Consider the following 23,976-nt stretch of genomic DNA (forward strand, 5'->3'; position numbering starts at 1 on the left):
GTTGGTACCTCTGGAAAAGCTAAAGCAATAGAAAAGTACGGCAGAAATAAGCACGTAACAGCATCTGTGCCCCGTGCCTGGGCTACAATACTCAGCATGCTGGTCACTGTTTCCTTTAGGAAATGTCCTGTCTTTGAGCGATTCAAATGAGCACAGCCCAAGGCAGGAACAGCTGTGGGGGAAGGGACAACTGCTGGCCCTTTTCTGAAGTTGTTCTGTAGCATGAAGTATGCTCGAGAGCCTTATCTGCTCTATAATGCCAGCTTTCAAAGCAGTTTTTATCAGTTTTGACACACAGTGATCCCCTCAAGTTTTAAGTTTTGATCAAAGCAACACCAACTGCCTTTAATGAAAAACAGAGCCATTTTAGTATTTTAGCATAGTATTTTAACTTAGCTGCATTTATTGCTTACAGAAAGTTCACCAAGTCCATCGCATTTGAGGAAACAAGCAGCTGTGACCTTCCTGTATTTGAAGCCTTACTCTAAGACCAATATTCCTACATGTTATTCTGCCAAGAACCAGGAGAGGGTGCTGTTAAATTTGGCTATCATTTCATCTATCCGGAGAGCAACCACATTCTGTAAAACGCCTTTCCCTATTTCTTCCCCCACCATCCCAAGCCCCTTCGTATCGGCTGCTTCTTAACTCCTGACTGAAGTGGATTTGCCACACTGATCAGCCACGATATAATAGCACCGATGACAAGCATCTTTCACTTAATTATAGTAAAGCTCCTGAATCGGAGTGATCAGCAGTCATGCAGCGGCTGCTGAGCGCTCCTATGGCAAGACAGTAAAGTTGCACAGATCCTTTGGATAAAGGATGCCCTGCAGCTTGCTTTTAACTGTGGCTCTGCCAAAAGAGCCCTTGAAGCCCTTGGACATCAGCTGTGTTGGATTTAAAACAAGAGGGACTGCCTCTGGGACAGGGAAATGAACACTATCACGTAAACAATCATTCGGGGCAGACATTTGGCAAAACTGGGTGACTTTGTAAGACTTGCTGCTCTGTTTTAGGATGAAAAAAGTTATAAACAAACAACTTATAAAAGGGGGAATACATCCCTTTTCAGCTTTGAACCACAGTCATAGAATCACAGAACGATTTGGGACCTCTCTGCATCATAGACCTAGTTTTTAACCCAGATGCAAATGCTACCCACTTAAAATCAATCTGAATCTTCAGTAAAAATATAAGCATGTTCCGAACTGTTATCCAAACCTGAGTATTCAAACCTCTTTCTTTCCCTCCCTACGGTTTTCCAAATCCTCCTTCTCCACAGCAATGGGTTAGCAACTTGAAGCAAGCACGATGGAAGAAATGCAACGGGAACAAAGAAATGGGAGGAGATGAAGAAGGTACAAGAAGCATCTTCTGCTGTTCAAGTGACTTTCTGCAATTTGTTCGGACAACGGCTCACTCAGAAGTGAAACCCACTGTGTCATCCCATCTTCCTATCTTCCAAGAGAAAAACATACTATGACAGAATGTAAGCAGCAACTGTGTTAACAGGGACTGAAAGCAGAAAATGGGGTAACTATGGGATATGAAGTGATCTTGGCCCAAACTGAGTTCAAATCATAAAACAACTGTCAGCACACGGATTTGGTGTATTTGTAGAATATTTTAATTTTTAGCTGAGAAACACACAAGAGGGTAGAGTTTAAGGCATGCAATCAGGCATGAAACTTCTCTTGCTTGCTTTTTGTGCTCATACCTTCGGTGTAAGTTCTATGAAAAGAAGTAGATCCTATCTTTAATCTCTACGTAAAGCAACTCTGAGTACCCACTTACAGCCTGAGGCTCGATGCAATGTTTACAGTTGTTCCTGGAATGCAGGATTTACTTATAGGGAAACTCAGTTCTTTTTCTCTCTGTGAGATTTGTTCTATGCCACACAGAGAAAATGTCATATATTTCACACAGTAAGTTTGATCAGTGATAATATCAACAGAAGCAAAATAACTTTCTCCACATATGTACATGCTGCAATTACAGACATTGCTTGCACGGTTTTACTATGATTGCTCTTTTACCGGAAAATACAGAAAATCTAATGGATAAGAAAACAACTTTGATTTCTGCACCTTGCAAGTCTAGTTGTTGGTTTTCTTCTAAAAACACAAACCAAAACCAGACACCACAAATAAGACAGCCAATGGGGCAATGAACTTTTTACTGCTGAGGCAAAAGAGCAATTCAAAGATCAAGAATTCTGTGGATTTAGGTGCATTGCCTTAGAAACATCGTAGGTATTGAAATAAACATCATAGGCATTGAGATGCTGCTAAAAAATACATTTCCATTTGAGTAACTTTTGGTTGGTAGTAGTGTAAAGCACCTTTGTCTCTACTCCTATGGGGCATTTGCTCTTCACAAGCAAATAATACAGTACCTGATAGGGAGCATATTGCCAAGGAAAACGTTGTTTATAAGCAGCTACAAACAGGTACTTTCTCTCTTTAATGCCCTACCATTGTCCATACAGCTTCCGGTTTTATTTTTTATTATTATTTTAAAACATGATAGTCAAAGACTCTTCTCCCTTCCTCATGCATTTTTAAAATCAATATGATTAAAAAATAACCTACTGTGCATCCACGTGATGAATGTGGTAAGAGCTCATTCTGCATTTCTCCCATGGAGGTCCTCATCCTGCATTTTTCTATACCACTAAGACTTCTGCTGCAATAACTGGGAAGAGACAAATCCCAACTCCTAAATGTGTTTAAGCAGCCCACTCCCAAGGACTTCAATGGTATCAGAGGTTCCATCCTCTGCTGTGGCAGGTGTTAAGAGTTCGTTATTACAGTGAATTTTCAAAAGAGGTAATCCTAAGATTACAAATACCTGGCAAGTCCAGAACTGGATGGTCCCATTTCCTAGGGCCCATCACAACAAAAGGATTCATGCACGTCCTTACTTCGTTCATATTCAGCAAAACACTGAAATACAACTTAAGCATGAGGTCAAATACCGCTCAAAGTGCCTGAAGCACGATTGTGACTTCACCGTTAAATCTTTTGAGAGCATAAAAGGAAAATGAACTCAGTGCATAAGAATGACATCTTAAAACATGCATATGGAGGCACTGACCTCTTCTTTGACTTCCTAAAAACAAACAGGCCATTTAGCTCTGGGGAAAGAATCAGCACTCCTGTTCCCGCTCTTAGATCTAACTAGGGAAGAGCCCATGGAAACAATTTTCTTTACACAGTACCTGCAAGAGTGGCTCAGAGTTAAAAGAAATAATCAAGTCTACCAAGTGAGTTTGCATCCTCAAAAATTACAATCTAGACTTAGTTTAAAAATGTTGATAGTGACAATAATGTATAAAACATATCTGGCCTTTCCAACAAAAAAGAACCATAAAACGATCAAAAGCTAACTGTGCATTTAGACTACCCAGCACATAAACAAGAGTTCGAGAAAAGCAGTGCAAAAAATGAAAGAGTAAATAATGAGAGAATGTGAAACAGCTAGACTACACACTGCGAAGCTGGTAAATAGAGCACTTAGCTAATATGCTTTCCCAACTTAAACTGCAATTTAGTAACACTGCAGTGAATTAATTAAAAAATGTACGAACACATGAAAAACTGTATGCCAAAATGTGCTTTTCAGCTCTGACACAGTCCCAGGACGGTATGGAAGGCTCATTGGGAGCGTCTTCCTTTATCACCCTGACATTTCATCTTTGATTGCTCCAGGCAGAAATAAATTGCCCTTCCTGTCAAGCTTGATGTGAGAATGGCTAAACCACAATGTCAACCCCTTGTTCCGCTGCAGGTATCGAAAGTTACGATTAGGAAAACCTGAAATACTTCTCTGGGGCAAACAAAATTAGGCAGGGTGATTTTAGTAGAAAGATTTTAGTAAAACAAAGCCAGACTTTGTTGGTTGGTCCTTTGCCAAAGTATTCTTGCCGTGCAGAGCAGGATTGCTCAGGAGACCTAGGAGAGACCAGATGCTTCCCAATACCGGCATCTGACACTGTTGTTATGCTGACATGCAGGACATGCTTTGCTGAAATCAGTGTGCCCAGAGTGGGATATTAATGGTCAGGTTTCCTAATGGCTGTTAGAAGTTCTTCAGAGATTCGCTCTACCTTAGAGCTTTTGTTCCCAAGGGAATACAGGTTATTCCATCCTCTGAAGAAGGTGACTGTCTACTGAAAAAAAATGGGGGAAATTTAAGAAATACAGAAATGAAAATCATGACTAGAGAAGTGTTTTGATTCAAAAAAAAAGGCAAAGCAAAACAGGTATCACCTTGAAAGAACAAAGTTACATAGGAAGGCATTGAATTCTATTGAGCTTAACCCTGAAAGATGCTGTTCCTTCATGATTACGTTTGCTATGAATGACTCAGCCACAAAGTAACGTGAAATGTACTCCTCAATAGCTTCTCCTAGCAATTCAGGATGTAAAAGCCAGTCACAAATAAAAATTACAAGGCAAAAATTAGAAAACAACCACCCTACCTCCCGTTTCTCATCATCATGATGCCTCACAAAAGAAAATAGAAAAATTGAAAGCATTTTAACTTGTGAAATATGAAATGCAATTCATGCTATGGAGGAATACCTCAGCCTTTCAGCTAGAAAACAGTCTTTCTTTCCATGGGTGCTTGGTTATTAGCCATCATGCAAAAACAATTAGTCGTTCAAGCAATTAAGAAGGTAAGTATCTCCTAAAAAGGTTTTGAGCTTTTCAAGCCCTAAATGCAACTGCTATAAACCTAGACTGTTCCTGAGTGTAATTTAGTTATTGTATTGCCTCTCCTGAAGAGATTCATTCTATCATGTGTTGTAAATTCTTGATGCTCTTTTAGCTGCAGTCTGAGCCTCTGGTGAATTCTCCTCTTGCTCCTCAGACTTCTTATGATTTAGGAATACGTCTGACTTTAAGAAGCGGCTGTAGCTGTCATATTTCATGAGATTGAATATCTGGTAGGAGGGAAAAAAACCACAAAAACAACGACCTAAGTAAAACTAGATTTTAAATGAGAAGGACAGTATATGAATTCTAATGTATTTTTGTTCTGCTAGTACTAAAGCATTATTAAAAAGCATGACATTAAAACACACTTCAAACTCTCAAAAGGGGCTGCGTGTAGCAAACAATATTGTAGGTTCCATGGTCACTGTTTTGCAATAATGTCCGTATTAGTTTAAGAATCAGATTATGGTGTTCACAATAGCCAACTTTGAAAACCTAATACTGAAAAGTGGAAGGTCATATGTCATGGTCACTAGGTAGGATTTTACAACTGATGATCAGATGACTGCACGTGTGGACAAGCCAGGACATTACCTGGTCCCCTCCCACAGAAGCCCTAGCTCTGCAGAGCCACCAGGATCAAAACCTATCGAGGGTGTCCTTCTGGCAGGGTAGTAGGAAGATATTCAGAGGGATGAAGCAAAGCTGAAGAAAAAGAGGTATCTTTTAGGCACCTTTCTGACTGCAGTTACTCTTGAACATTACAGAATAGCTCATTATACATGCAGAGCACTGGATAATTAAGAAAAGCCTCTAAATAATTTACACAAACACTGAAACTGCAAACTGAATCTAGACTGAAACAACCGGTTTAACCAATGTTTCTTAAACTTACACCAGTCCTCCTATCCTTTTTAGATTACTACACAACCGAATGCCAAGACGGGTCTCAGGCCAGATCAGAAATGTTTCAGGTACCTGCCACAAAAAGCTGATCTGGTACAGATGTAATTTACTAGTTAAAGTGTGGTTTAAAATTGGAGATGGATTACATTTGTGCCGTCAGCCTTTTCACTAGCCCAAGATCCGGCCTTACTCCCACTGCCAGAATACAGCCAGCATGGAAGTGTCAAGTCAGCACTGAGTACAGTTTTTCTCTCCCAAGGCTGGAGCTTAGGCTCGTCCTTCAACACAACTGCTTTCTCTTCTGTTTATACCTATTTCAGACTAGAACTCATTTGGTGTTTTCTGAAAACAAAAGGGCTTGGGAGAGGAGCCTGGAATCTGTTCAGGTGTCAAGGTCAGGACTATATTTTGCCTGGTCTTAAAACAGAGGGGAAGGAAAAAAGTAAACCTCAAAACTACAATTGAGGCAGAACCAAAGCCTACATCACCCTCTGCTTATTATTTCACTGGCGGAGCCTCTCTGAGTCATGTTTCATGACCGATTACATTTTATGGTACTCAGAGTAACTAAATTTCCAAGAGGAATTTCTGGATTCTGACCTGCATGTGTGGATAACTGGAGCTTTACCTTTACAGGCCTCATTTCTAACTGATAGTACAACTGGGTAATACAGCTGTTTGTTAGGAGGGAAGAAAAAAAAAATCTCAAACTGCTTTTTCATTTCACATCCTCAAGGAACCTGGACAAAGGCAAACACACAAAACTTGACTGTTCTTGCCTGTGTGTTTGCTGAAGTATCCCCCTTACAAATAAATTACATGAAGCATTTTACTACCCACTGTTTGTTTACATATTTAAGTTCATGTTTAAAACAGTGGAAATCTTGCTTTATAAACTACATATTGGGAGACTAAAAATCCCAAGACACCCTCTTGACGTAGACCCAAATCAATGCAGTTAAGCAAAGTCAAATTACACTTTCTGGTGTTGGCTAACTACAGTATAATTAAATTTATCCAACTAACTCAAGGGAAAAAAAATTGTAAGGAAGACATCGCCTGTTAAAACGTCGTAAGTCAGTGTTAAGAACTTAGACCCCTCTTGTTCCTGGTATCATTTGAAGCATCTCCCAGAGAGAAAGAGCACTGTAAGATCAAAATCTTCTGGAGTCTGGTCAGCCAAATGCACAGAACAAACAGATCATGTGCAAAAGCAGAATTCTCTTTTTCCCTCCCCTCCTCTCATCGCCTCCGTGGAGCAGGAACATTTACCCCGTATTTTGAAATCTACAAATTTCTATGAACCACTCTAACACCACTTCATTCAGCATGAACAACTGCCTCCAAGCTATTTGTTTAAGGCCATCCCATGAGCACAGAACCACACCCCACAACTAGCCCCATTTAAATCAGTAGGTGTCTGGAGAACTGAAGTGCTAGCTACCGATAATGTTGTAGACCGGACTGTGGCTTTCAAGCTCTGCCTTTTTATACTTCAGACACACAGTGCCAGCAGTAGTTAACACTGTTCTTTAGAGAACAGATTATACCACTCTTCATAACTTTATAAGGATTGAAAACTAGAGAAGATCATAACTCTTCCTGAACTACTATCTAACAACAATAAGCAGAAGCTTCGAGCAGTGGAAACCTGCAACAACCCATAAATGCTCTGCATTTGGTTTTAAAAGTTCACAGACTTTCTTCCCACACTAGTGGGATTCCTCTACCACTGGTCTAGCATGTTTCCAGGTCAGGTATTACTAATCCCTGGTTGTTCATGTGCATGCTCATTTGTAAAATTTGCAAAACATTTTAACTCCAGTAGTCTTTCCAGCTTCACTCTCATAATCACCCACCCTGAACTGCAGTGCTTAGATTTACCAGAACATTTTCATTCCCTTCCCCCAAGTCAGAAGTTCTTCCATGAAAAACTTTGCTTCTTCACATGGAAATCGAGTTTCAGACATTTCCACTGCTAATGACTTGGAACCTGCTTGAAAGACAGCAGAGCCTTTGCTCCTCAGACCACTTCAATTGACCCAGCCAGCGCCCAACTAACTATTCAGTAGCTGATGTGAAATGGGTTGAAAACACTATTTAAATCTGCGTGCTGTTTCTCCACAAAAGAAAAGAGCCAAATGGAAAATACAGGTAGTCCTGAGGATGGTACAGAAATTAAAAATAGTACAGACTGCAAATCCTGGAAAGCTGCAGGTAAGAATGACTCACTTCATAACTTAGGCTTTAAAATAAGCTAAATATCAAGAAAATTTACCACCTAAAGACATGCCTGCAAAGTGTCACCTAATTTCTACCAGACCTCCCAAGACCTATAGGAAAAGGCAAAGCAGATACCAGCTCCTCTTTTAAGTTTTGTGTGTTACAGAAGAGGAGGCTTTTCAGTAAATTGCATTATATTCATATTGATATAAATACCAAAACAAAGCAAAGTGAAGAATCTTGAGCTTTCAAGGAAACCAGTGGCAACTATGGAAACAAACATCAGCAATGACTCAGCGCAAGTGAATACACAGGAAAACGTAGGCACAAAGTTAGTCAGCTGGGTGATTCTCAAGCTACCGGCAGAGGAACCCAGGAGAAAATTTCATCCAATTTTCCAGGAAAGTCCTGAACTGGAATTAGCATGGTTGCACTGAGTCTCTTACCTAATTGGCCCTAGTTAGATGGGGCCAAGAACCTGGGGTACGGTGCATCCACCCTCAGAGCGGCTGCATTGATATCGCCAATACGGAAGCAACCCAGGTCTGTGCCTACCTATTCAATCCATGCGACAGGTAGCTGTAGGCAGATTCCCAACTTTCCTACACTAGCTTGTGCTTAGAAAGCAGAGTCCATTAAAAGCAGACAAAAACTAAAGAAACTGTATTCTGCAAGAAAATAACTTCACCTGGTCCTGGAGCTTCTGAAACATGAGAGGGTGAGGTGTCTCCAAAATGGTCTCATTCAAACGGGACTGTCCTTCAACATTGACTTGGGAGGAAGCTTTACTGGACAGGAAAGTCATGTAAATTTCTTTAGCTTTTTCTTGCATCTGCAAAAAGACACATTTATTTAAAGAATTATTTGCTGTGGGAATATTCTCTGTATTTGTTAATGTTTTATTGGAGACTGTTCTGGGTCACTTACTTCTTGAGGTTCACATCTTAAAACCAAAACATAGTCTGAATTAAAAAAGAAAACAAGCAACAAAACAAATATACATAGATTATCTTATTTATGTATATTCACTTGTACCAGAGGAAAAACATCGCTGCAGGCCAACTCCTGTACTGACAGTAGAAGCTACCAGTATTCGGCACTTAGGTTAAACAGCAGGCTGTGAGAATGCAGTGTAAAACTGCTCAGCATCATCAACCGGGCCTTGTCTTCACTATTTAGAAGACTATTTTTACTAACAGATAACCAGCATGCGCAAGGAACCCAGAGGGAAAAAGCACTGTGGAAGCTTACTCTTACTGCAAGGTAAAACTAAGCAAAATTAGTGTATAATCCATGCTACTGATAGATAAACTTGTTATACTACATGCTTTGTCATAACTACATTTTTACCTCAGGGCAGCTCACGTGCAACACTGGATACATGATTAAAAAAATCCAACAAGTATTTTTTTGGCTAATGGTAAAGGTAAGACTCTCAAGAGCCTCTGAAAGCTGATAAATGAGGGTAGGTGTAATTTGCATAAAGCAGTTTGCTAGTGTTTGCCCTGATTTCAGCAATCCTGTTTCAGTGGTCTTCTCCTGATAAATCAGTAACGGTGATAACATTTTGACCCTACCTAGCATCCTTAAGCTTCAACACAGTAAATGAGTGGCCATAATCCTCTGAAATTCAGCGCAAGCTCCCCCTTGACCAGAAGGTTGGATAAGAGAAAGCCAGCAGGGGAGAAGAGAGCCAAGCCAGGCAGGAGGCAAGCCTCCCTGCTGCAATCTGAATTCTGCACACTGACAAGGCCTGTGCAGCAGCAGGCACTGTACGATCCCAAGCCACAGGTACTCGTCAGTGTTCCCCATTGTACATCTAATGAGCAACCGCATCTCCAGATGAGCACCAACTAAAGTGCTGTGTCTGATGGGAAGTGGGCTTGAAGAAGAAAGCATTTAAACCCTTGCCCATGAAGGAGTCACTGAATCTCTTTCATGTTTTACAGCTGAGAATCAACATTTGGGGGTAATTAGAAGAAAAGCTACGTATGTTTGACAATTCACAAGGCCTAAAGAGTTAACTCTCTCACTGCTGAAGGGGACACACATTTTCCAGGAGTATTCCTTTTTAAAACAGATTATTCATCTGATGGGTAGAACATCATGTGTCAGGTGCATTAGGCCACAATGAAGTGTTTTTAATGATTTCCGATCTTTCCAGTGTCACAGATCAAGGGAGGACTGGGTCAGCCACGTCTATTCTAAATGAGCAATTAATCCAATTGATCAGAGGTGTGACTGCTTTAACTGGTAAAGTTAATACCCTAATGCAGACACAGTAAAGGTAACTTTAGCTATTATCACATGAGCAAGCATAAGTGATTTTACTGACTGTCAGTCCTACCTAAATAATTTTTGAACCTGCTGTCCAATTTCAACCATATTTAAGAGAGGGGCAAAGGACTGAGAAATAATTACCCTCCTACTGATTCAATGGAAAAGAGTGGCAAGAGAAAGGAAAGGGAGAGAAAAAGCAGCACATGCACCAAGGGAAAAGCTGCAGTATATGTTCAGAAGTTATCTACTTGAACTGCCAGCATGTACTTAGCTGCTGGCTAATCAATGCACGTATAGCTCCATGTCAGCCACAACACAAGGTGCTGCTTGCCCAAGGAACACAGGAGCAAGCTGGGCACTGCAGAGAAAGAGTAGAGAAAAGCTTGAAGGGAAACACAAAACTAGAAGTACTGTGAGGAAGTTTAAAGAACACGGAGGGAAACAAGAGGATTGTGTGGGAGGTTGGTGAAATGGGGAGGATCTCTGGATTTTGTGGGGAAGAATGACGAAGAAAGGAAGTGAAAGAGCTGTGGTAGGGAGATGGGGTCATCTGAGAGACGCAGGGGACCTGACTTTATAGTAATGGGGAAATATGGAAACGCATAGCTAAACATTACAAGTTCTGCTGCATGTGGAACAACTGTTATGCTATGTCTATGCTTCAGTAGTACAGCATCAGTTTAACTACAATATTTTTTTTTTAAAAAGAAAGTACAGTTAAAGCTGCCAGTATCTTTATACATCCCCCAAATGACATTCAGGGAGAGCCAGGTTCAGGCAGAGGAGACAGCGATGTTCCCCGTTTGGTGGGTGGCATTCTTTGTTCTGTGTCAGGCTAACTAATGCCTCAGCACAGGGGACTCTACTCTGGAATTTAAACAACACTTAAACTGGGATCTTGTTCACAGGTGGTTATTAAAGGATTTCTGGCACTCTTCACTTACATCTGTGTGCTCGCCCCAGCATCCGTGCCAAATTCCCATTTGGAGTACAAAGTTCTGTCTACAGAAATCCCCCTCACTATTTCAAGTGGATACAATATTCTTTCCCACTTCCTTTCCTAAGGTCAAATTCAGCTCTCAAGCATGTGTGGTTCCCAAATGAGGTGAATGGAAGTCCCAGATGCTCATCAGAATAGGCTCCAGCAGTTAGCAGCTGTGCAGCATTACCCAGTCCTGCTTAACCATTGCTACATTCCACATGGGAAGTGGCAGAAGAAACTCTTGAATAGGTATACTTTGTTCCGAAATTGTTCTCTATAAAACTTCTCGACATGGGTATTTTGGTGTGTTTTTGCAATAGCTGAAAAGATTCCTTGTTGTTTGAAGCATTTATTACAATCTGTAATTTATTTTTAAAGCTCAGCTGCAAGAGAAGAAACATTTAAAACTTGGGAAGTAGCACAATGGACATGTTGTTTATTTCATTAACAGTCACAAATGCAACAGCATATGACTAACTGCAATAAAATATTTAAAGTTAAATTTTATTCACTTATCCCCACCACTTCCATTTCAATAATTAAATATGTGTCCTAAGATGAGGATCATATGGGTGGCAGCAGAGCTCACTGCTACAAGTGGACTTGACCTAATTCCTTCCTCAATCTTCGCTAAAAATTACATTTCTGTTTTAACTTCAATTTGAAAGGAATATCCTTTTTTTTAAAAAAACTACAGAGATGTGTCTTGAGCTGAGGGGAGGAGTTTGTGCTTTCCTGTTGCAAGAAGATAGGCTGAATCCAGTCCATCTAAAACCCGCCTAGACCAGTAATGTAGTCTGCTTGCTGTCTAGCTCTGCAGATGCTGAAAAACCTCCCCCACTCCCTGAAACATGCATACATTTTGTATTAGCTCACCCAAACAGGAAAACAAACACAAACTCATGGAGCAGTCTGGTCTGAACTCCATTTCTGCCTTCTCCTTACTAACGTTCCCATCACTAGTCTAGAGCCAACACAACAGTCAAGAGCCTGGCTTCCTCTTGCCAGCGCTCCCTTTGGTCCCATGATCTAGCAATCCTAGCTGCATAGTGGCTCACATTCAAGAGGAAGGGGACAGAGAAGATGTATCTGCACAGCATCTTGCAAGATCTGCCTGTGTTGGCTTGATATAAGTCAGCTTCTAGGCAGAGCCCGTGTGACTGTGGTTAGAGTAACAACTGAACCAAGTTTAGTAAGTCTTGAGGAAAGGCCCAGGATATTTTCTTAGAATGGCACTAATGCAGTTAAGACAGTTTGCAACCAACAGAAAGCAGGAGCAGAGTGAGCCTGCATCTACCTGCAAAGACCAGAAAGAACACGAGGGAAAGACAGACCATTTACTGAGCCAACCACCCTAATGGTATACCAGCCTATACAAAACCAAACACTGCTCCAGGCTGACACAGAAGGGGTGACAATAACACTAGGCACAAGGGCTACTTAATCCACTGGCCAGGTGGTGACCTTTGTGCAAGCTTAAACTGACCAAGAAAAACCCCATGCTAACACTCTCACATCAAGTAATGAAAAGTTTATCTTATACTTTAAAAATAGGAGAAAAAAAATCCCATTCAATCCAGGTTAAATTGAAATCAGCTTCATCTGACCAAAAGTCTAAGTGTCTATGAGCTAGTTTCTGTGGTAAACCAGTTTTAATGAGAAGCAGGTTACAAAACAAGTAAAAAGTTGTTTTTAGAATACTTTGCTCCCATTATATAGATACAAAGCGACTTCTGCAAGAGTCACTTTCAGAAGACAAATTCATGCTTCATGCTATCATAAACACTGGAAAGATTTCTATTTTTAGTGCTTTTTCTAGCTTTGTAAATTATCTAAACCAAGCCATCCATAAGCAGTAGTTATAAAAACTTACTGTAACTCTGTGTCATTCTAAAGCCCATTTATTCTAGCCAGCTATAATAGCTTTGGCAGTACTAGACTCCAGATTGACCATACTGTGTAATGATTGGTACTGAATAATTAAGCTAAATGGAACCTAGTTAAGTCTCTGTCCATTCATTTGGCAATTCATTCAAGAATTCACTAAGCTACTATCTCTATACATCAGTTTACTATTTCCTGTACTAGAATGTGCAATCCTAAAAGAGCTAAAAAGATGGAAATTATTTAGCAAGGGAAAATACGATTATTATCCCATTGCAAAACGTGGGACCTTACAGAAGGATTTTCTACTTTCATTCCATTTTAAAATGCAGTTTGATACCTGTTCAAGGGGTAGCAAAAAAAAAAGGCTACATACCTCTTGGCAAGGACACTGTACGACATACAAAGAAAAAATATCTGCCCTGTACAAAGCAAAGGGTTCTTCCTATTTGGTTGTGGACTGTTAGGCTGGCCTCTACTTCACCAGTTCAGAAAGCAAATGTTTTTAATTGAGTAGGGAGATCAAGAATACCTAGATCCCCAGCCCAGCATACTGAACATACCAGCCAAGATGTTGTATGGACATTTGGGGACAAAAGAAAGGAAATGCTTTGTCACAAACTGAGAACAACGAGATCTGCAGCTTGTGCCAAAGCAGAGCCAGGTCAGTGGGACTGACGGTACCACGCTTGCCCAGACAGGAGGTAAGCTTCCAGTGCAACCCAGACAGGCTGCAGTTGAAACATTCCCTTACAGGCAAAGGGAGAGGAGGACTCCCGGCCTCACTCCAGCTACTGATACTGCTGCTATCATAGTGGCATCTAGCACAGTTCCCTCTTTTATCCCATCTCATTTACTTTATTTCTCTTTCTGCCTTGCACCTTACAGAAAAATAGCCCGATTAGTTGTTCTTTTCTGAAGACTATCTGCATGCGTGGACCTTAATGAGAGAGGGAAGCAACTAAATACACAAAGCTGAAATAGTGCTAAATATTACAAAGTGTGCAGTCAAACTGAGCGTTTTCCTCTTCTTGCAAAAATTACTATTTTTGTAATTTTTTATGGATTTATCAATACCAAAAAATATTCACAACTGAAACAAGCAAATTGTTTTGAGGGGAATGCTTTTTCAGTGCAAAATAGAGAATATTTACAGAAAGTACACTCCCCTCTCAAAAATATGTTTTGTTGAAAATCCAGGGATTTTTTTGTTGAAAATCTGCTGGGAAACAGTTTCAGCTGACAACATTTGACTGACCTTAAGAGAGGAATCCTGCAGTCCGGACGCAGCTTTCCTATGCCTGCACTTTATAATGCCCCTACTAGCTCAGTTCCCCCACCTGATTCCTATTCCCTGACGTTCCTGATGTTACTCAAAGCACGTATGGTCCCATTTGAAGCAGGTTTAAGTGGCATTTTCCCAGCCTCACCTCCTCATGGTACTCTGCTTCCTTTTGCCAGAAGAGTGCAAAAGGGAATGTACATTTGCACCTGTTGCCTTCTAAAATGCTCCCTTTGGCAACAAGAGCTGCACACATGAAAAGCACAAAGGTGGGTTTTCAAAAAAAGGACTTATGGGATTTAGGAGTCTGATTCTCAAGGACAGTGGTGCTCAGTTGGAGTTTTGAAACTACTTCATTTCATGCTCACAGAATCGTCATCTCAAAGATCAAATAAATTTGGAATTTCTCAAAAAAAAAAAAAAATCAAAAAAACTTTTTCCAGAAACAAGCAAACAAAACATGATACATATTTTAGGCCTGATTCTATAGGCTTCAAAGCCTAAATGTGAAAGTGGATGCTGTGTTCCTGGTGGATCTAAATGTAGACCAAGATCCAAGCAGTGGAAAAACTTACTGGGAGTGGCTGGTTGAAAAATTTCCAGTAGAATATTTTCTACTAGAAAAATATAGCTTTCATGAAAATGAAAATGCTCTACAGGTATATATCAATTTGAATAAATTTTTAAACAAAAAAGTCTAAATGGACCCTCAATTTCTTTTGTTTTGTAACTTGTAATTTGATAAGGCAAAACTTTTCATTTTGGTATTGTAAAACATTTTGTTTGCGCTGCTTGTTATTTTTATGTTCCACTAAAATATTATAATGGTGTATATTTTCATGTAATAGCAACTATGCTTTAAAAAAAGTCCTGAATGAAATGTCTTTATATTTTCAAGCAAGATGATGCAACATCACTGAATTAAACCTTTTGCTATTCCCAAGCAATAACAAAAAGTTCAGAGTTTTCAAAACATGGGAAACTTGACAATTTCAGCATTTTGGTTTGATTTGAACTAGAACCAGCTTTGTTTCCAAACAATTCCACCACCGTGATTTCAGTGCAATTTCTTCAAATATATTTATTTGCACTCACATGAAGCATGTTATGCAACAGAAACGTTATAGCTCCAGCTCTGCTACAGAAATTTTGTTAACAAGTAAAATTTATTTAGGAAACCATACCTGTTTTTTCCCCTGTGTTTTCTTAAATTCTTCACATGCTAGCCAGAACAAAACGTTTTCTTCACTAAATTCTTTCTTCAAAAATTCCTAGGGAAAAGAAAAACAAACAAACAAACGTTAGGATCCAATTTCTCAATTGTTTTTCTCTCTTCCTACTATAGCTATTAAAACTAGAAGCTGCCTACGGCTAGCTTTACCACAGTATGAGTTTACATAATACAGCGTAACAGAACCACTGCATTAGTGCATCTGCACACTACCAAGACACAAATGAACAATCATATATTCAGCACTTTGAAAGCACATTGCAGGAGAATGATGAGCTATGTTTAATCTCGGAGCATATCAGTAACTAAGAAGAAGAGTTTCTTCAGTCTCCCTTAAATAACTCGAGCAATTTTACAGTCATTACTCAAAGGGAAATCCAAAAATATATGAATTAGCAGGTGAGTATAATGAACTATTTTAATGAGAGTCACAGATCACTTGATATTCTCATCTAGTATCTTTCTGATTTTTTAATGAGTAAAATCTCTACAAATAAAAGTGTTTCTAAACATGATCATCAGTGGCAATAAATTCACTTAAGTAAACTAAAGCAGAAGATGTATTTGTGTTCTCTAGACAGTGTTTAAACAGAGCACATTCCTCCAAAAGTGAGGCATGTTTTAAAATGGGGAAAAACGTACATTAAATTTCTTTATAAAACATAACGACTGAAGTATTTATAGCTCCGAGATCATCAGTTTTCTCTTTCAAGTGTTAGAAAATAGAGATTAAGAAACACCAAGAATTAAATAGCACCAAGATTACTTTTTTTTTTAAAGAATTCCAAATCATGGTGTTTTGTAATTCCAGTTTACATCACTTTTCAAACCAGTCTGGCAGGAAACCATTTTATCCCAGCGCATTTTATCAGTGCTTGGTATGGCAAAACCATACTCAAGTAGGTAGTTCCTATTCCTATAGCTAATATGGCAAGAAGGCCTTGAAAAACCAACTTGCCACCCTCACCTAATTAAGCCTCAAACCTGCATTTGAGCTGCACAAGCCCGTACTTTGTTGTAAACTTAAAGAGAATTCTTTTCAGTACAACTGCTGCAACACAGAATAAGAGCCACACAGAGTTATCAGGTTCAGGAGCTGTTAGTGGTAATTTATTGCTTAAGTAAGGACAATGTATGAGAATAAAGAGCGCAGCATCAGTCCTCAGTGATAAATAATGCTTGGCAAGAGAGATCAGTGGCTCAAGGACTGTAACTTATCCAACAGTAACTTGTTAATCCTTGCAACAGCTGATATATCTGATTAGAAAGATGCAACCAGAAGTCTTCTATGTGCCTTACGAGAGCAAGCTGCAGTGGCAGTGGGCAAAGGCACTACCTCAAAAGCTCAGCAAATGCCACAGCTCCAACTCTGCCACCTCTGCTCAGGGTACGTATCTAGAAGGATGCATGCCTATGTGCTTACAGCACTGGCACAGCTGCACCATTTATGCTGCGACTCACTCAGCTTTAAATCCTAATTTCAGTTTATATAAAGATCCATAGTTAATATAGCAACCCTAAATCTTTTCACTCCTTCTGGATCTTCGAGGAGGTTCTCCAGTGATGTAGCCCATTTTGAGGTTCCTTTCAAGGTTTGGTGGCTGCTGCTTGGGTGACCCTCGCTGTCATTTATTTCTGGAAAAAATGGAAAAAAACGTCATCTTTATTAGAAGCAATGAATGTCACTTGCATTTCTTCCCCATTGCCCTCTGCACCCTTGGATTACAGCTGCTCTCTTTAAAGGAAACACCATAAAACTGAAAATAAACACACACACATATTTGAATTCTGCTTCGCCTTTAAGGAGGCAAAAATGCCTTGCAGTTAGATAATTCATGAGCATGTAAGTAGGCACTGTCACTGTTTTACAGGAGTTCAAGCACCTTTTGCATGTGGAACATAATGACCGCAGCCTGAGTAGTAAAAGGACCATTTGCCTTTTGTTCTGTCACTGTCAACAACATTGGCTTCTATAAAGCAAATCCTGGCCAGTCACACACATGAAATTTATTTTTAAGAAAAGAATCATCACTGGAGGTTGGAAAAAGGCAAAGAGAGAAAGAAAAATAATGCTTTGTTTAGCAGGAGAACTAGTCCAATATGTTAACCCAGTCTAACGGGAGGAAAGACAGCTGGCAGAGGAGCCTCATTCCAGCTGAGTCGACCTGCTATTGGGCAAGTGGTATTTGGGTGTTTTTTCTGTTTGTTTGTTTGTTTGCAAGTCCACTGAAATTCTGCTTTTATAAGGTGTACGGGACTGTGCCCACATCTTATCTGCCAGCCAGCCTTCTCACAGAGAGATGGTGTACATTTTTTAATTTTTTTATCACAGGGACAAGTACGTTACATCTAAGGCTGGTGACGCCAAAAAAAATTGTTTGCTGGCTACCCATTAGAAAACCTATTACTTGGGAAGACTCCAGGAATTTTACTGCTGATCTGAAAAACTCTAAAACAGACATAAAGCGCTTGGCCTCCTTTCCTCTCACACATGAAATGCCCAGGGAAGACAGCAGGAGTGCAGGCCATGAAAAGTCAGGCTAAGAGCTCCACTTCAGGTCACTACACACTGGAAAGGTGCACAAAACTCTTACTGTAATCAATACAGCTTCTGTTTATTTTTATAACCCCTTCATTTCTCCCTACCAACTTAGTGGAAATATGGATCTTAGTAACTTCTGCTTAAGCTCTGTTAAAAAACCCTTCCTCCACCATGAAACTAAACCTCAGCAAGTATCTCAAAAAAATATCTATGCAGAGCTATACTATCAGATGCCCTTTTCAGTTGGTAGCTAGAATGATAAATGCTAAGGTTAAAGCCCTACAAAATATTGGCACGACAGCAGCCTACTGACTTTTGGTTGGTAGAGACCTGTAAAGCCTATTTGTTTTTCTAACAGTGAGATGGACCACTGTTTTAAATGAATGAACATCTCCTCTTCTCCCTTGACAGGAGTGGGTTTTTTATACAGGAGAAATTACAAAGCTGGAAAAGAGGTAAACTTTCTGGAGCCATGGATTCCATACCCATTGCCTAATACTGAGAGATCTACACTCACGCCCCAAGTAAATAGAGACGTAAAAGAAAGGAATGCATCTAAAGCGATCAAGCAAATGGTCACTGCAGGCTACATTTTTCATGTGTAAATTCTGTCTCTCCTTTGCCTGTCCCGCTCTCAGTCTATGATGCAGTTACAGCACCAGCCTGAAATTTCTTACACAATGAGTGCATGACTCTATGCCTGCACAAAATCTTTCAGGATCCAAGATCATAACCAATTTGGGTAAGGACTGTGACTGGTCTTCAAAGCAGCAAGTATACCTACAGCTCTATATAAGAAACACACAGTCTGCTAGTTAAAGGTCAAGAGTCAGAACCTGAGGATTGTCTCCAAACCACTACCGAAGACTTCATACATGACACAGGAGTACAGTGAGTTAACTGTGCCTCAGTTTCCCCTCCCCTCATGCAAAAGGATGTGGTTCTTGATTATCGCTTGCAAAATTTATTTTGGGAACCTGACTCAAAGTATCTGGGCATCTAATCTCAGTAAAATCTGTGAGATTTAAGTGGGAATAGCCAAGTACATCGGAGCAGAACACAATTACCTCTGAGGAGCTTGAATCTCTTGTTATGATCACTCTCACCTGCAAGCAGAATGGCAGCTGTCTGAAGAACCAGGCCATTCCCTGATTTAATATATGATTTAGCACAGAACATATGGGAGTGAGATTTTATTTCTAGTGTTTCTTTTCCAGGCAAATTTTAAGTGAACATTAATGATTACTTTGAAGAACATGTATTTCAATGAGCCAATGCAACACAGGGCAGACCCAGTGCCATGAGAACCTAAAAAAAATTTCTGGTGAGCAGACAAAGGCCAGAACAAGTGCTTCCATGCACCCGGGATATACCGATCTGCTTCCCCTCAGCTGCTTTCACTGTTCTCTCATTTTACTGCTGGCCATTCTGCATCCTCCCTGATCACCATTCTCCCCAGCTTCCTCTCACTTCCAGCCGACTCAGCACAACCCAACTCCACCCACCGTTTACGTTCCCCCTGCTCCTCCTTGTCACTCTCCAAACCCTGCACTCTCCTATGACCCTGCTCCCTTTCTCCCTACCTTCTCCTCCTACAGCCTTAGAGAAAAATTAGGTTTTGAAGGGAAGACCTACACGACTTCTTCCTCTTGCCCATTCTGCTGAGCCTTGCTGTACAGGACTCTGTTACTCAGTTTGTTTCCTCACTTAACCAGCTCCCCACAACCCAAAAAGTACTGCGGTACAGAGATGAGGCTTGCCTATCGCTCATACAATGCAACCCTTTCATGTACCCCTTGCCTCACTTATTCAAGCTGGGAGTTCCCCAGAGCAGAGGCTATGGGATGGCGCAGGTGTGGGGCAGCTCTGCTGAGCTGGCGCGGGTGCCACTAGCAGCCACAATCCCAGCTCAGCCCAGGCTACAGCTCCCAGCATCAGTTCACACTGAGGCAGGGAACTCCAGCCGTAGTGTCACAATGGAGGCAGGCCCTTGGACTGCCTGCATATAGTAAACACAAAAGGCCAGAGAACGCTCTTGGATCCAGGTAGTGCAGCACAGCTCTTGTCCTGAGCAGTCCCCCAAAAACACAGTAACTGCATCCAAACAGCCTGCTGGGGACATCGCCTGGCTGGTACCACCCTTCCCACTGTGCCTGGGGCAACACAGCTGGCAGGGGCCAAAGCCATGCCAGGGAACATGCCAACAGCTCTGGAGGGCTCAGGTCTGTGTGCTGCACATGGCACTGATCAAGATCTCTCCCTCCGGGCTGAGTACCCTTAATCCCCATGTTCGGTGTTCCTTTGCAACCGCCATAAAACATTAACATTCCCCTTCAGCACAAATGTAAATAGGCTGCACATGATACATGACAATAGGAAACACTCTGAAATTTTATGAGGATATTAAAATTGTTGGGTATTTTTATTATACCCCACTAAATATGCCATCACAAACATTTTTTCTAATACAAAAGTGACCCCCCCAATTAGGATCATAACTTCCCACTCCACATGCTGGTTTCACTTAGCAGATTTGATGTGTGATTTCTAGAACTTTTTTAACAGCTTAAAAGATAGGAAAAATGTTTTCCCACAAACGACTCAAAAAGCTAATCCCCAAATCCATATCCTATAACACGTTACTAAATTACCCTAAAAATGATACTTCTACTGAAGTACAATTTAGTGAAAGTCTGAAACAATTTATTTTAGAAGGCAATATTGCAATAAGTGTAATTACATGAATGACCCTCCTGAAACCTATTTATCTGTTTGCTATTTTTAAAGATAACTTTCTCCTGTTAAAATCATCTAGTGACAAAGTTATATAATACACACTTGGAAATAACAAGCTCCATACCAATGTTTAACAACCAAAATGTATCCACTTGTATGATCATTTAAATGAGGAAGGCAGACATTTGCTGTTACTGAAAACTGGGAGATAAATTTTGTGCATCAAAAAGGGTACTACAAAATGGCAGTTCTTTCACCAATATTTCTGTAAAAGTAACACACAGAATGTACAACCGATTATACTTAGGCTAACTACATTTCTTAATGTCACAGGAGAGTGCTTGCTATCTTTTAGTCGGGTTAGAAACCAAGAGGCAGAGAAAGCCAACAAAGCATGCACAGCAGAGCACAGTTGTAGAGTCCCTGCTGAAGCAAACCTTCCACTGAGTGTATGACCATAACACAACTGCATGCATGATGTGCAGTGGCCAGCTGCTTCTACAAATGCAGCAAATAATTAAGTGCTTATTGTAACAGCACCACTATTTTAGAGAAGAACCCTATACTAAGCCAACAAATAGGCAGTTACATTAGCTGGAGCATTATTTTAGGGAAGAATCTTATAGAAGTTGCCTTCCCCCATCACAGAATAGTACTGCCGCATTAGAGTGCGCATAAAGGTTCTTTGTCAGCAATAGATGTAACGGTAAGTGCAGCACTAGTAACACTGTAATTGTCAGTTGAAGTGCGGTATCAAAAGTGGCAAATATTTGCACTCTCCAAACAGGAACCTGGACTGAAACCACAGAAAGTGTCAATAACATCAAAATACACAACTTTGCAGGTCAAAACTCATGGTTCTGGCCCTTGCTTTTGACAAGCACAAAAAAATGTGGAAAACCATCAAACTTTTAGAGATTCAGACACAGCTAATTGAGTTAGACATGCTAATCCATCTGCCTTCCAGAAGGGCTACGCGCTACAACGGTTTCCCAAGCTGCTGTCATTCCCTAACTGTTGATACAGTGGCCTGCGTGGCACCATATCAAACAGCACAGACTCACACACTTCACAGAATTCCGTTGAATGCATCCCTTACCTAAATGCCTACTCTAACTGCCTCTTTCCCACACACACCTTTTGCAAACTTCTTAACAAAAGACAACTGGCACACAGACAGCAGATATGACAAAGTACCATGTAAATAGCATATTCCTTATTCTATATTTAAGCATTAACATACAATGTTAAGAAAAGCCTTCTCAATTTCTTCCTGAAGAACTTCTGATCACACCACCTGCATTTTCCCCTTTTTCATCTGGATCATAAAGCTGCGAGCCACGAACCTTTATTGTTACTTTAAAAGTACTCTGAATACCTTGTATTTTCCTACGGTCACCAGAATGCCTATCCAGCAACAATTACCAGTCTGGAATTAATAAATCCAAGGTTATGAAACAGTGGGAAACTTCATAAATAGGCAGCTGAAAAGGGAAAATTCCCTTACTTTCCATGTATTCAAGCGCCACTGGATGAATCCCCACACAACAATTTTTTCCTAGTAGCAGCTGAATTTTAGAGCTTTCCACTACAGAAGAGTTGTCCTTCGCATGCTTTGGTTGTTCAAAGCATGAGCCTCAACATCCTCTTTTGACTGTCTCGAACAACAGATGTCTGCTGGATTCCACTTTTAACTATAAGGAAGGAAACTAAAGGGACGTTCCGCTTTTGTAGCATCTCTGGAAGTGTTCACCAGACATATATCCTTTAAAAAACAAATTAAAAAAAACTCTAGACAAACACTACATTTGGCTTTTCTTAGAAAGACTGTAACTTCTTACTGCACATTATAAAACGTAGTATTATTTTCTAGGATTCTGAGTTTGTAACTTTTACCCCAACTGTTTTAGTAATGATGCGTATTAGCCCCTTTGAATCGACAGACTTACAGCATCAGAGATACCGTGCCACGAGATGCCCCATAACAGCACAAACACATTACAACGCCTGTCTGCAGAGGGAACTGTGAAGTCCTGCATTTATTACGCCTTGGTAACTTCCATTTCAGTTTAAGACACTTCCTCCAAAGGCAAACTCTTCAAAGACAATTTAGAGCTTGAACAATCACGCTCTGATGTTCTGGGCCATTGCTTCGCTACCAATAACAGCGACAGGCAGCAGTTCGCAATTAAAATTTGGCTGATAATAAGCCCAAGCAGAATCCAGTTCCCTCTTCCGTGCAGCTGCTGGAGTGGGAAGAACCGCGCCTCTTTCCCAAGCGCGGTTAGTTCACGGACCTCATCAGGCTGGTAACAGCCTCTCTGCCCTGAGGGTCGGCCCCAGGGCCCCCGGGCGGCCCCCGCCGCTGGCACAAGCCCGGGCAGAGCCACGCCACGCCGGACACGATATGAAAATCAAGGGACAGGTCCACAGCAAGGTGAACCACCCTGCAGATGAGTTTAAGTCCGCTTAGCCCAGCTGGACGCGGGTACCACAGAGCCGGGCGGAGGAGCCGGCGCGGCCCAGGTAACGGACTTGAGCAACGAGCGCTGTCGGGTGTGGGCTCACTCGGCTCCCCTCAGCCGGTGTGCCCCGGCCGACGGACAGCCCGGCTGTGTGAAACCCCCGTGCGGCGCCGGGCCACCGAAAGGGCGGGAGACCCGCTCCCGGCCAGGCCCCCCCCCGCTCACCACCCCCCGCCGCCGGGAGAGGGCTCGGCCGCGCTTTCCTTCCCCGACGCTCGGTCGAAAGAGAAGTGCAGTCCTTCCCCTGCCGGCGGCACTTCCTCAGGCGGGAGCAGCTGCCCCGGGGCCGCGGGTCGCGCGTGGGGGGACGCCCCCACCCCCCTTACCTGACGGCGGGCGCTTCCTGCTGAGCCGGCTTACGGCCCGGTTAAACATCTCGGGGGCGGCTGCGCGGCCCCGCGCTGCCCGGAGCCGGAGGGGGCGGCCGCGCCTTCCCCGCTCCCCTCCGGGGAGGCGCCCCGCGCCGCCCCGTCCCGCCCCGCTCCCCCACGGCCGACCGCCTCCCGCCCCCCCCCAGCCCCCGCCGCCGCGCGCGGGGCGCCCCCCAACCGCCGCCTCCTGACAGGCGCCGCGGCCGCGCCCTGCCCGCCGCCTGCCGCCAACCGGCCGTGAGGAGGAGGCAGAGCCTGCCTGCTGCAGGGACGCCTCACCGCCCGGGCGG

At 41.8% G+C, this 23,976-nt stretch overlaps 1 protein-coding gene across 2 annotated transcripts; it reads right to left on the bottom strand.

Annotated features, from left to right (window-relative positions):
* Positions 1–1,160: 1,160 nt before the first annotated feature.
* RGS10 (regulator of G protein signaling 10) lies at positions 1,161–23,731 on the bottom strand. Of its 2 annotated transcripts, none has more exons than XM_076339120.1 (5): positions 23,642–23,731; positions 17,029–17,147; positions 15,466–15,552; positions 8,542–8,685; positions 1,161–4,951 (listed from the first exon to the last, which is right to left on the bottom strand). In XM_076339120.1, the coding sequence occupies exons 1-5, from the start codon at positions 23,688–23,690 to the stop codon at positions 4,805–4,807; spliced, it is 546 nt and encodes a 181-aa protein (XP_076195235.1). In that variant the 5' UTR covers positions 23,691–23,731; the 3' UTR covers positions 1,161–4,804. The 2 variants fall into 2 exon arrangements, with proteins under 2 accessions (XP_076195235.1, XP_076195236.1); XM_076339121.1 differs by lacking the exon at positions 23,642–23,731 and adding an exon at positions 22,298–22,340.
* Positions 23,732–23,976: the final 245 nt, after the last annotated feature.

The sequence above is a fragment of the Aptenodytes patagonicus genome, chromosome 5, assembly GCF_965638725.1.
Source record: "Aptenodytes patagonicus chromosome 5, bAptPat1.pri.cur, whole genome shotgun sequence".
Classification (NCBI taxonomy): Eukaryota; Metazoa; Chordata; class Aves; order Sphenisciformes; family Spheniscidae; genus Aptenodytes; species Aptenodytes patagonicus.